General features: G+C 46.6%; 1 protein-coding gene across 2 annotated transcripts in view; it reads right to left on the bottom strand.

Moving 5' to 3' along the window:
* Window positions 1–730: 730 nt before the first annotated feature.
* ESRRB (estrogen related receptor beta) overlaps window positions 731–12,879 on the bottom strand; it is a 166,438-nt gene continuing 154,289 nt past the window's right edge. For both annotated transcript variants that reach the window (XM_073349256.1, XM_073349257.1), the window contains one exon: window positions 731–3,839. In XM_073349256.1, coding sequence (XP_073205357.1) covers window positions 3,595–3,839 — 245 coding nt within the window. In that variant the 3' untranslated portion in view covers window positions 731–3,594. The remainder of the gene's footprint in view (window positions 3,840–12,879) is intronic.

Genomic DNA, 12,879 nt, shown 5'->3' with positions numbered 1-12,879 from the left:
TTATCTGAATTGATCCCTGTGCAATTTGTTTTGCTCTAGAGGCCAGAGACCTCTGTTTCCCAAGAGGAATGTGACTGTCTAAGAGGCGCTGTCCCCTCTTGAGTAGGACTACCTTTTGTAGCAGCTGCCTGCTATTTAGTTTATCTGCCTATGCAAAGCTTTGCTGTGTGTGGTACATAGTGAGTGGGAGCTGTGTGATGCAGCTCCCATTAGTGTGAATGAATGGTGGACTCGGCTTCATGCTTATGCACACTTGTTGAGGCACTTACCTCTGTGTCTTGTTTTAAACTAATCTCAGGTGTTTAGTAACCACATGCATCCCAAGTTTGCATTCCAGCATCTCCTACACCATGTGAAGTTACAGTAGTACAGGACTGGATCAATGACTCTTACACAAGGCATGAATTCCCTACAGGGTTTCTAGGGAATCTGTCCTAGAACCTCTTTCCTATTTAAAGGCTAGATTGTTACATCGCTGACCATGTGTGGGAGATGTTGCTGAGCATACACTAGCCTAAGCAGTAACTGCAGCCCCCCAGGCTCTCTAAGTGTGAGAGGCCTGGAGTGTGACACACCCATAAACCCAAATGCCATTGTCTTGCTCGCCTGGGCATCCATCCCCATAGTTTTAAGTACTGCTATCATATTGGCTGGTTAGAGTAAGCCTGGATGTAGGTTTCCTATGACTACCTCACGTGCTAAAGAGCTGTGGCCTTGTTTCCTAGTTAAAGAAGGTGGGGCGGCTGTTGGGGTTTGTTCCCGGCATGTGTTCCCTTTGCATTTCCAGGGGAGAGATCACAGCCCTTGCTTAGAGGCAAAGCGATTCATTAACACACTGATTGGTTTTTCCAGCCCACTGAGATACTTATATGGCTTGGTCCAGGGTCTGTCATCTTAGAGTGTGAGGGGACGTGATGGGCACAAGGATTATGCAGATAAAATGGAGAAAGAGTCCTGCAGCTCTTCTGAGGGCAGCATGTATCCATCCAGCCTGCTTTAGGCTCTGCTTATCTCCAATGGTAGCACATTAGGGGTGAAGGGTGAGGCGATAACCGCAGAAAGCACTTCAGAAGTTTTACACTCCCCTCTCACTACACAAATTACACCACTAAACTATTCAGGCTGAACTAGCCAGCAGCCTTGGGGAGATGGGACCTCGATTCAGCAGCTCCCTCCTTCCTCTCTTCTCCCTCCTTTGGGGCTCAACTTTCCCTTAGTGACTCAAAAATGGTCCCACCAGTAGCACTGTAGGACAAGCCCTTTTGCAACAAAGAGAAGGCTTTCTTCCAGGGACCTGTGGCTGAGGCCACTGATGTTAACCGCTTCTGAGGGTTTCTACAGCCAGGTCTGTACCAGGGTGCTGTGCACAGAAAAGAGGCATGGCCAGGCTCGCTCAGAACACAGATCAGTGCAGCTGCCTGCAGAGCTCCAGGTGGAAGTGACATTAACAGGACGTGAATCCAGGGTGTTGGCCACAGTGCTGGGTAGAGCCCATCCCAGCTTGTGAGTAAAATTACCTGATGCTACACAGCCAGAACCAGCTGCCAAAATGCAGCATGTACTCAGAGCTGGCTACACGCCAACCATACGTGTTTCCCAGCTCAGGTCACGGAGCATTACATGGATGTTTTATACAACCGAAGTCTGTTTCGAGAGCAGCTGGTGATCAGCACCGGAGTCTGTTCCAAGCACAAGGCTGCTGTCCATTCTTGGCCTTGAGGAAGTGGATGCACATCTCCCAAGTGGCTGCTGGCTCTGCCACCTAAGCCTTGTATTGGGTGGTTCTGTCTGTTCTCTAACGTGGTTGATCCAGAAAGGGAGTGAGTGTAGCAGTGGCAAATGTAGTTTGAATGACAGTCCTGGACAATGATGCCTGCTGCTCTCATGGAGATCAAGCTCCACGATACTGTGTGCTAATGTGCCTCAGCCTTGCCTCAGAGGTGCTACGTCTAGGGGATGACCTGCTCAGTCAGTTCATGGCCTTTCTCCTCAGACTGCCAGCAAGGGCTCACTGAGTGCCAGTCGTGCTGGTAGGTTTAGGATGCATAAATTAAGCAAGACTCTTCGCCCTCCCTCCCCAAATCTGGTGCCAGAAGATAATTTTGAGCCATCACTGTGTCAGGCTGGCTTTGAACAAGTGCCCTAGAAAAGGTAGTCACTGAAACTCCTTCCCCAATTTCTTCAGCCACTGAAGTTCCCCTCTGACGGCTGGAGTTGTGGTAGTTCCCACCTCAAAAGCCATTCTAGAAACCTGGTTAAAGGTGGGGAGTAGGACAGGCACAAACCCTTCCCCATGAAAGTTTCCTGAAAAGAAATATTTTCTTTTGGAGCCAGCCCCATGAGGCTTCACGAGGCCACAGAACATTCTGAGATGGGCTGTTGATTATTTTTGGGGTGGAAGGGAGGCAAGGGACATGGCCAATTGTATGTGGGAGTCAGGGATTAAATGACTCCATTTAAATGTGTTTTCAGTTGGCATCAACTAGCAGCTTCCTAGGCCTGCGGTACATAGTTTTCTCCAAAGGACAGTTCCCTTTGTTCCCAACTAGTGGGTGGAGTAAAGTCCCAGCATCTCTGGGGGCAAACATCCATTCTCTCAAAAATGGATGGGTAATCCTTGGGTAGGAGAGGGGGGTATTTACATTTGGGCCCCATTATTGCAGACAGGTATTTGTGTCACATGAGTGGGGGAAGGACTATTTACTGAGTTGACGCACTGCATGGTGGAAATGGGGGGATTTTAATTAGCACCATGGGTGAGGTTGCAGAGACTATCATGTGAATCCAGCACCGGAGCAAAATGTCAGGCTCCTCCCCGTGAGGGGGGGGGGGATCTCGCATTCTCAGAAACATGTAGCCTCCCACTTGCCAAGCCTGGGCGAATGTGGGATTGCCCCAGGCGTGGAATAGCCAGGCGTGATGACACACTGTACAAGATCGCCAAATATCTTCCATGGGCAGGAACATCTTTCCCCATTGGAAGTGGGGCCTCTACGTACATGTGTTCTATGTGGCTAGAGGCGTGCAGGAGGCAACCGTTTTCGAGTGAAGAGGTCCCATGAGGCTCTTCTCTAAACAAGCACCTGCCCCATGGGCCTGCAAGCTGGCACGAGATGACAAACAGCAGGAGCTGCCCTCTCTGCCTCCTCCCTCACAACACCAGGAGATGAAGTCTATTGCCTCTTTTCTTCCTCATGTCCTGCTTCAACCCACCACATCACCCCTCCAGAGTTGGTGGAGGGAGCTGGGGAACAGGCTGGCCCGGATAGGGCAGAGAGCGTAACTGCTCAGGGGCCCACATTCCCTTCAGCCCCTTCTGCAAGTGCAAGAGTGCGTGCACGCTCTGGTACTTCCTACAGAGAAAATAAACACAGAGAAACAGGTGACTGATTAAAAGAGTTTCCCCCTCTGTACATGAGATTCTGCAGACAGGCAGGCAGGCAGGCAAGCAGGCCGACAACTGGACATTAAATAATTCTTCCATAATAAATGATTGGAGATAAAAGCCGGCCCCTGCTGCTGTTTGGATTGCTTTGTGTCTGCGTCTTTGTTTCTAGTTTGTTCCCCGGCCTCAGCGGGCTGGCACCAGGGCTGTCAGACCTTGGCCTCTAGCATTTCTAGGAAGAGTTTGTGCATGGGGACCTTGCCCTGCAGTTTGATGCTGTAGAAGTGCTGCACGGCTTTGGCGGCCGTCTGCCGCAGGAGGGGCAAGGTCAGCAGCAGCTTGCCCGCCCGCCGCGGCTCCTCGTGGCGCTGACTCAGCTCGTAGTCCTGCAGGGCTTCATGGAGAAGGTCCTGGAGTTTCTGCACCGCCTCCATGTCCTCTATGTGCATGGAATCTGTGAGGGGGCAGACAGATAGCAAAGAGCAACGGTCAAAAAACAGAACTGCATTTTTAATTTGAATCTAAGGCTTTGTCAATGCTGCGGCTTCTGGAAAGTAGCTCCTGGGTAGGAAGCATCAGGGCCCCTGTGAGAAGAGCTAGCAGGGCTGCTGCTGGAAGTGGTGGGTGCGCCCCCCAGTGTGGCTCCCTGTGCCAGGCTTTGCAGCACTCTAGCAGTGGCTGCTCAGGGGCCAGTAGGGCTGCAAAGGGTGGCTGGTGAATTGCATTATAACCAAACCACTTCTACAGGTGGGCTAGAGAGCTGTGCAAGAACGAAACTAGCTTGAAGTTAGGATGGGTACTTGGCTACTCCTGTGCCTACCAGCCCTCTATGTTCCCGAGGGGGAGTGGCATGAACAGTGAGGGGCTGCTGCTGTGCCATCAATCAGGAGTGATCGCAGTAGGTATAATTAACACTTCCATAGAGCTTCATCAGTATGAACTAATTGCTGTGCAGCTGCTCGGGATGGCAGAGAGACGGAAACACTTCCTGGAGTACTGGCAGGGCCATACCCAGCTCAGGACATGGTGGAGCAGAGGGTCACAGAGCGGCATCAGTGTGGCTTTTAACCAGCAAAACTATCCTTTCTCCACAGCTGCTTTGTGGCTCCCCCCTTTTGCTGAGCAGTGTGACTGGAGTGGCTGCACAGTCTATCTGAGGCACATGGGCAGCTGCTAACAACAAGCTTTTGCCCTTGAGGTGAGTGCTTACAATCGTATTTTGCCAGTCTGTGTGCTTTACAGATAAGCCTCAAACCCCAGCTGAGAGGGAGGTGTGTTACAGATGGGAAAACTGAGGCACAGAGCTGCTAAGTGACTTGTCCAAAGATACAACGAGTCAGCTTCAAATGAGAACACCAGATCTGATCCTTATCACTAGCTCTATGCCCCAGCTCACGCTCCCTGTGTTCATTCCCTTAGGGGCAGTGGGATCGGGTGGAAGCATGTACCTTACTGCGCTTTATATACCAGGTACTCTTGGAGTGGGGTTGCTGTTGTGTGATAGGTGAATCAGAGTAACAGCGCTGCTTCTCCTTACCAGCTGATTTCTATAGGCCGAAGAATCCTGCAGCAATGTATTTCCCATTTCCTCCCCTCTGTTTCTTTTATAAAGACCCAGCTGCACCCCAAACCCGCTCTGCCTATTGCCCTTCTCTATGCTGAGAAGAGCTCCAAATCTGCAGCGGCCTGCAAAAACTAAAATAACAGTGCAGGATTAATTTCCCAGCAATCCATCAGCGAGTGAGCGTTGATTGCATTGATAAACTGTTAATTACAAAATCAATGGCTATGAATTTTTACAGCTGCCAGAGCACCAAGGAGGAGGGAGGCTGCCAGGCTGTGGCCCACAGGGGCATACGGCATGGTAATCTAAGGACTCCCTCCTAACGTGTGCATTCAGCAAGAGCCATGCCTGCACTTCTGCAGAGCTCCGTGAATGGGGGGACAGAGTGAACGTGTGATAATGGACAGCCAGTCTGTTGAAGTTGCTGCAGACAGGGCCTATTGCCTCCCCCAACAACAAAAGTTTAGTTTAAGCTGGCACCCTGGCGCCCCATAGGAGCAGGGGTCTCCATGTTCTACCCTCACAGAATTTGTGGCACAGTTCACCCCTTGCTGCAGAACTGTGCTCAAATCACCTCAGCACTATGTCTTCAGGCAGGGCAGCTGCAGGGAATAAAGGGATAAGGTTACGGACAGGATGAGATCCCCCAAACTAACTAGGGCTCAACTGCGGGGAGCCCCTCAGCACTAGAATTCCTCTGAATGCTTAGGCTCTGGGTGGTAACGGCTGACACTGTGGCACACACAGCACAGAATAACAGGGCAACAGGCGATTCAGAACCTGCTCCCTGCCGGGATGTTTCGAATGAAGTATTTGGGAAATGGTGGTCTTCACTGCTCTTTATTTGTTGTTGTTCTCCAAATAAAACCACACTCCTTCTTCTCTCCAGTAGTCCCACACAGCAGCTCCTTGAAGCTTTACACACAAAAAGGGTCAGTGATCTGCCAGGGCTCCAGCAATGGAAGCTGTCTCCCAGCAATCTCCTGTCTGTGCTCAGCTGAATCGCTCAGCTTCTTCACATAGACTTTCAGGCCAGAAGGGACCATTGTGGTCATCTAGTCTGACCTCCTGCACATTGAGGGCCCCAGAACTTCACACACATAGGGGTGTCAACCCTCCAGGATTCTCCTTGAGTATCCAGGAATTAAAGATTAATGTGCTGAAACCTCCAGGACTATGTACAACCAAAACTGGCACTCCTATACACACACACACCCCTCTTTTAATAGACCCATAACCTCTGGCTGAATTATTGAAGTCCTCAAATCATAATTTAAAGAGACTCCACGATTTACTTGAGTTTAAACCAGCAACTGACCCATGCCCATGCTGCAGAGGAAGGTGAAAAAACCCCAGGATCTCTTCCAATCTGACCTGGGGATAATGAGTATGTGGGCAAGACCCACCAAGCAGACACCTGGAAAAGAATTTCTCTGTAGTAACTCAGAGCCCTCCCCAGCTAGTGCCCCATCTCTGGCCACTGTGGATTCTTGCTAGTAGCAGTTGCAGATGGGCCACATGCCATTGTAGGCAATTTCATCATACCAGCCCTTCCGCATTGATCAGGTTCAGTCTTGAAGCTAGTTATGTTTTTGCTCCCACTGCTCCACTTGGAAGGCTATTCCAGAACTTCACTCCTTTGATCATTAGAAACCTTTGTCTAATTTCAAGCCTAAACTTGTTGAGGACCAGTTTATATCCATTTGTTCTTGCGTCAACAATGGTGCTTAACATAAATAACTCCTCTCCATTATTTATAGAGAGCAATCATATTTCCCCTCAGCCTTTGTTTTGTTAGGCTAAACAAGCCAAGCTCCTTGAGTTGCCTCTTGTAGAGCAGGTTTTCCATTACTCTGATCATCCTAGTAGCCCTTCTCTGCACCTGTTCCAGTTTGAATTCATCTTTATTAAACATGGGAGACTAGCACTGCACATAGTATTCCAGATGAGGTCTCACCAGTGCCTTATGTAATGGCAATAACACTTCCCTCTCTCTGCTGGAAATACCTCACCTGATGCATTCTAGGATTGCATTAGCCTTTTTCACGGCTGCATCACATTGGTGGCTCACAGTCATCCTGTGGTCAGCCAATGCACCTAGGATTTCTCCTGCTCTGTTGCTTCCAACTGATGTGTCTCCAGCTTACAGCAAAAATTCTTATTAGTCCCTACATGCATGACATTGCATTTTGCACTATTACATTTTATCCTATTGCTATTACTCCAGTTTTCAACATCCTCTAGATCTTCTTGTATGCTATTCTGATCCTCCTCCGTATTAGCAATACCTCCCAACTTTGTGATAGCCACAGATTTGATTAGCACACTCCCACTTTTTGTGCCAAGATCATTAATGAAAATGTTAAATAAGATTGATCCCAACACCGATCCCTGAGGAACTCCACTAGTAACCTCCCTCCAGGCTGACAGTTCACTTTTCAGTATCACCCATTGTAGTCTCCCTTTTAACCAGTTCTTTAGCCACCTTTCAATTCGCTCATTAATCCCCATCTTTTCCAATTTAACTAATAATTTCCCATGTGGAACTATATCAAATGCCTTACTGGAATCCAGGTAGATTAAATCTACTGCATTTCCTTTTACTAAAAATTCAGTTATCTGCTCAGAGGAGGAGATCAGGTTAATCTGGCATGACCTAACTTTTGTAAAACCATGTTGTATTTTAGCCTAATTACTGTTTATCTCTATATCCTTAATTATTTTCTCTTTCAAAATTTGTTCCAAGACCTTGCCTATAATTGAGGTCAAACTAACAGGCCTGTAGTTTCCCAGATCACTTTTTTCCTCTTTCTTAAAAATAGGTACTGTATTAGCAATTCTCCAGGTAAAGGGTATGACCATCCCCCCAGTTTACAGATTCATTAAAAATCCTTGCTAGTGGGCTTGTAATTTCATGTGGCAGTTCCTTTAGTATTCTTCTTCTGTGGAGATTATCTGGGTCCCCTCATTTGGTCCCATTAAGCTGTTTGAGTTTGACTTCCACCTCGGATGTGGTAATTTCTACTTCCATATCCTCACTCCCATTAGCCACTATTCCCAAAGCTCTTTATTAGCCTTATTAAAAACAGAGGGCCATGCCTAGATTATCTTTCATCTCCTCCCTATCCTCAGTGCTCAGCAACCCCACTTCTTCTTTCCTTATTTTCTTTTTGTTTATATAGCTATATAACCTTTTACTATTGGCTTTAGTTTCCTTTGCGATCATAGAGTCTTAGAAAATCAGGGTTGGAAGGGACCTCAGGAGGTCATCTAGTCCAACCCCCTGCTCAAAGCAGGACCAACACCAACTAAATCATCCTAGCCAGGGCTTTCTTTGTCAAGCCTGACCTTAAAAACCTCAAAGGAAGGAGATTCCACCACCTCCCTAGGTAACGCATTCAGTGCTTTACCACCCTCCTGTGAAAAAGTTTTTCCTAATATCCGACCTAAACCTCCCCCACTACAACTTGAGACCCTTACTCCTTGTTCTGTCATCTGCTACCACTGAGAACAGTCTAGATCCATCCTCTTTGGAAGCCCCTTTCAGGTAGTTGAAAGCAGCAATCAAATTCCCCCTTAGTCTACTCTTCTGCAGACTAAACAATCCCAGTTCCCTCAGCCTCTCCTCATAAATCATGTGTTCCAGTCCCCTAATCATTTTTGTTGCCCTCTGCTGGACGCTTTCCAATATTTCCACTTCCTTCTTGTAGTGTGGGGCCCAAAACTGGACACAGTACTCCAGATGAGGCCTCATCAATGTTGAATAGAGGGGGATGATCATGTCCCTTGATCTGCTGGCAATGCCCCTTCTTATACAGCCCAAAATGCCGTTAGCCTTCTTGGCAACAAGGGCACACTGTTGACTCATATCCAGCTTCTTTGTCCACTGTAACCCCTAGGTCCTTTTCTGCAGAACTGCTACCTAGCCATTCGGTCCCTAGTCTGTAGCGATGCATGGGATTCTTCCGTCCTAAGTGCAGGACTCTGCACTTGTCCTTGTTGAACCTCATCAGATTTCTTTTGGCCCAATCCTCTAATTTGTCTAGGTCCCTCTGTATCCTATCCCTACCCTCCAGCATATCTACCACTCCTCCCAGTTTAGTGTCATCTGCAAACTTGCTGAGGGTGCAGTTCACGCCATCCTCCAGAACGTTAATGTAGATATTGAACAAGACCAGCCCCAGGACTGACCCTTGGGGCACTTCGCTTGATACCGGCTGCCAACTAGACATGGAGCCATTGATCACTACCTGTTGAGTCTGGCTATCTAGCCAGCTTTCTATCCACCTTATAGTCCATTCATCCAGCCCATACTTCTTTAACTTCCCTCAAGAATACTGTGGGAGACCGTATCAAAAGCTTTGCTAAAGTCAAGGAACAACACATCCACTACTTTCCCCTCATCTACAGGTGTCCAACTCTATTTGGCTTTTGGCAGTTGTCACTTTTTCCCTAAACTTTCTGTCCTCAAGGAGGTAGCTTTCCTTGCTGATCTGTCCCATCTTCCATTCCTTGTAGGCTTTCGGCTTTCTCTTAATAACCTCTTGGAGGTGCTTGCTCATCCAGTTTGGTTGAATTTCCTCCCACCCTGTGCTTGGGATGCAGGTTTCAGATAGCTTCTGCAACTTGGCAAAGTAATTCCAAGCCCCCTGTACATTCATATCCTTGAGTTCTTCAGTCCAGTCCACTTCCCTAACTAATTCCCTTAAGTTTGCCCTTTTGAAATCAAAGTCCCTAGTTGCAGACTTATTTTTGTTTATCCTTCCACTTAGTTTAAACTGAATTAGCTCATGATTAGTAGAGTTGGGGACTGGCTCAGAGGTACATCTGTAGGTGCAGGTGTTGGCCATTTGCATGAAGGCATTTATGTGTGTCCCTGCATTTGTGCAAGTGTGCCCCTCGAGATGGAAATTGAGTCCATAGTGACATTACAAGGACATTAAGGTTAAGTCAAGTTCTAAAAAGTTAGAAAATGCCAGCCTAAGGTCAACTGTGCAACCTTAATTCATACTCCTGTGTGTATAGATTGTGATGCAGTTTTTAGTTACATGATCACATCCTATTTTTTCCACAGGAAAAAAACAGAGGCATGCAGGGAGATCTCACACACTGTAACTCACCCCACAGACTGTCTGCTCCAGCATCCTGAGCTGGGCATTGCCCTGCTTATACCCCAGGCATGAGCATGGTCAAGAGAGAGAGAGCAACACTGAGTACTGAAGCGCCTATTGCAAAAAACCCTGATGGCAGCATCGAGCTCATATGTCCCCACTTAGAGTATAGCCCACAAAACAACCTCCTGTGGTACTCCTTAGCACTTCAGCCCAACTGGGTGGGTGTTAGGGCCTGTAGCTTCCTTCACATCACTGCTCTGGTTTCTGCTCCCAGTGTAATGCAGGGACCTTCCTTTTAGGTTAGAGGCTATTTCTTCATAAAGAGTTTAGTAGATTGCCAAAAAGCCACAATCAAGAAAGAGGTCCACTGTGGCTAAAAGCCCATCCTGGTACAGTGCAAAGTGAAGGCAGCAATTAGAAATATAAAAGCAACTCATAACAAATGGAAAAAGAGGGAAATAGATGGCAATCGATATAAATTAGAAGTGATGAAGTGCAGAAAATTGATAAGGGAAACTAAGGACATCAGGGAAAAATCTATGGCTGTCAGGCTAAGGACAATAATGAAGGTTTATTTAAAAAGTATATTAGGGAACAAAAAATCTAGCAACAGTACTCCATTACTATGTGGAAATTGTGCACTTGTTAATAATGATGCAGAAAAGGCAGAAGTATTCAATAAATATTTCTGTTCTGTATTTGGAAAGAAGCAGAATGATGTAATCTCATTATCTGAGGATGAAGAACTACTTTTCAGTCCCTGAGTAACTGAGGACAACGTTAGACAACATCTAGGCATGAACATTTTTAAAATTTAAAATTTAAATAAGAAGGCCCAGATAACTTGTACCCAACAATCCTAAAATATTTGGCTCAGGAGCTTTCTGGCTCACTGATAATTTTTTAATAAATCTTGTAATACCAGGGAAAGTCCAGAAGACTGGAAGAATGCTAATATGCCAATATTCAAAAAGACCAAGTGTGATGACTCGGAATTACAGGCGAGTTATCCTGCGTTCAATCCCAAGAAAAATAATGGAAAAGCTGATTCAGGATTCCATTAATAAAGAATAGGAATATAACATTTGACAGTCAGCATTATTTTATGGAAAATAAGGCATGTCAGACAAACCTGATTTTGTTCTTTGGTGAAATTGCAAGTTTGGCTGATAAAGGTAACTGCATAGAAAAAATAGACGTAGACTTTTGTAAGGTGTTTGACTTAGTAGTACACAACACTGATTAAAAAATTAGCACTGTAGGATAGCAATAAAGCATGTTAACTGGCTAACTGACAGATCTCAAAAAGTAGTTGTCAATGGGGAATCATCTTCAAATGGGGTTCTGCAGGGATTGGAACTAGGCCTGATGCTGTTCAACATTTTCATCAATGATCTGGCAGTAAATATAAAAACACTGCTGATACAACTTGTGGGTGATACAGATTGTCAGAGTGGTAACTAATGATGAGGACCGTGTGGTCATACAGAGCAACCATTGAAACAAAATGCCTTTTAATACAGCCAAATGTCAAGTTATCCATGTAGGGACAAAGAATGCAGGCAATACTGCTAGAATGGGGGATTGTATCCTGGAGAGCAGTGATTCTGAAAATAATTTAGAGGGTCATAAGCAGTTCAACGTGAGCTGCCACTCCAAAGCTATGGCAAAAAGGGCCAATGTGGTCTTATAAACAGGAGTAGTGAGTAGGGGGAGGACTTTACCTCTGTTACAGCACTGGGGAAACCAACTGGAATAATGCATACAGTTCTGGTGTCCACATTTTAAAAAGAAGGTTGAGAAATTGAAGAGGATGTAGAAAAGAGCCACAAAATTATTCAAGGACTGAAAAAAATGCCTTACAGTGAGAGATTAAACAGCTTGATTGGTTTAGCTTACCAAAATAAGTTTGAGAGATGACTTGATTAAGCTGTATGAGTACCTTCCCGGGGAGAAAATACCAGGCACTAAAGGGCTCTTTAATCTAGTTGAGAAAGGCATAACATGAACCAATAGCTGGAAGCTGAAGCCAGACAAATTCATGTGAGAAAGTAAGGCCAAACTGTTAACAGTGAGGGTGATTAACCATGGAACCAGCTACACAGTGAAGTGGTGGATTCTCCAGTTCTTGATATCTTCAAGACTGGATGCCTTTCTGGAAGCTATGTTTTAGACTATTACAAACACAGCTCATTGAGCTCAAGGCAGAATAACTGGGTAAAGTTAAATGGCCTGTGTTATAGACCAGGGGTTCTCAACCTTTTTCCTTTCTGAGGCTCCTCCCAACAGGCTACAAAAACCCCACAACCCAGCTGTGCCACAACATATTTTTTCTGCATATAAAAGCCAGGGCCGGCATTAGGGGGTAACAAGCAGGGCAACTGCCTGGATCCCCACACTCCAGGGGTCCCCGCAAAGCCCTGCAAAGCTAAGTTGCTCAGGCTTAGGCTTTGGCTTGAGCCCCAGGTGGCAGGCCTCGGGGCATCAGCCCCATGCAGTGGGGCTTTGGGTTTCTGCCCTAGGCCCCAGAAAATCTAATGCTGGCCCTGCTTGATGGGCCCCCTGAAACCTGCTCGTGGCCCCACAGGGGACCTCAGAGCTCTGGTTGAGAACCACTGGACTAGATGATCTAATGGCTCCATCTGGCCTTAAGCTCTATGAATCTCTGAAAGCTTAGGCATGCAGGTCTCATCATGCAGTAGCTTTAGCTCTGATGACTTTCACTGTTCCCTGGTGGACAGATGTGCGAGTAGCAACCTTTTCAGCTGCATGGGCAGTATTAACATAGCACACACTATCTGTTGTGATTTGGGGCA

The sequence above is a fragment of the Lepidochelys kempii genome, chromosome 6 (assembly GCF_965140265.1).
Source record: "Lepidochelys kempii isolate rLepKem1 chromosome 6, rLepKem1.hap2, whole genome shotgun sequence".
NCBI lineage: Eukaryota > Metazoa > Chordata > Testudines > Cheloniidae > Lepidochelys > Lepidochelys kempii.
Note: the sequence above shows the minus strand (reverse complement) of the source record. Positions and strands in the feature narration are given on the sequence as shown.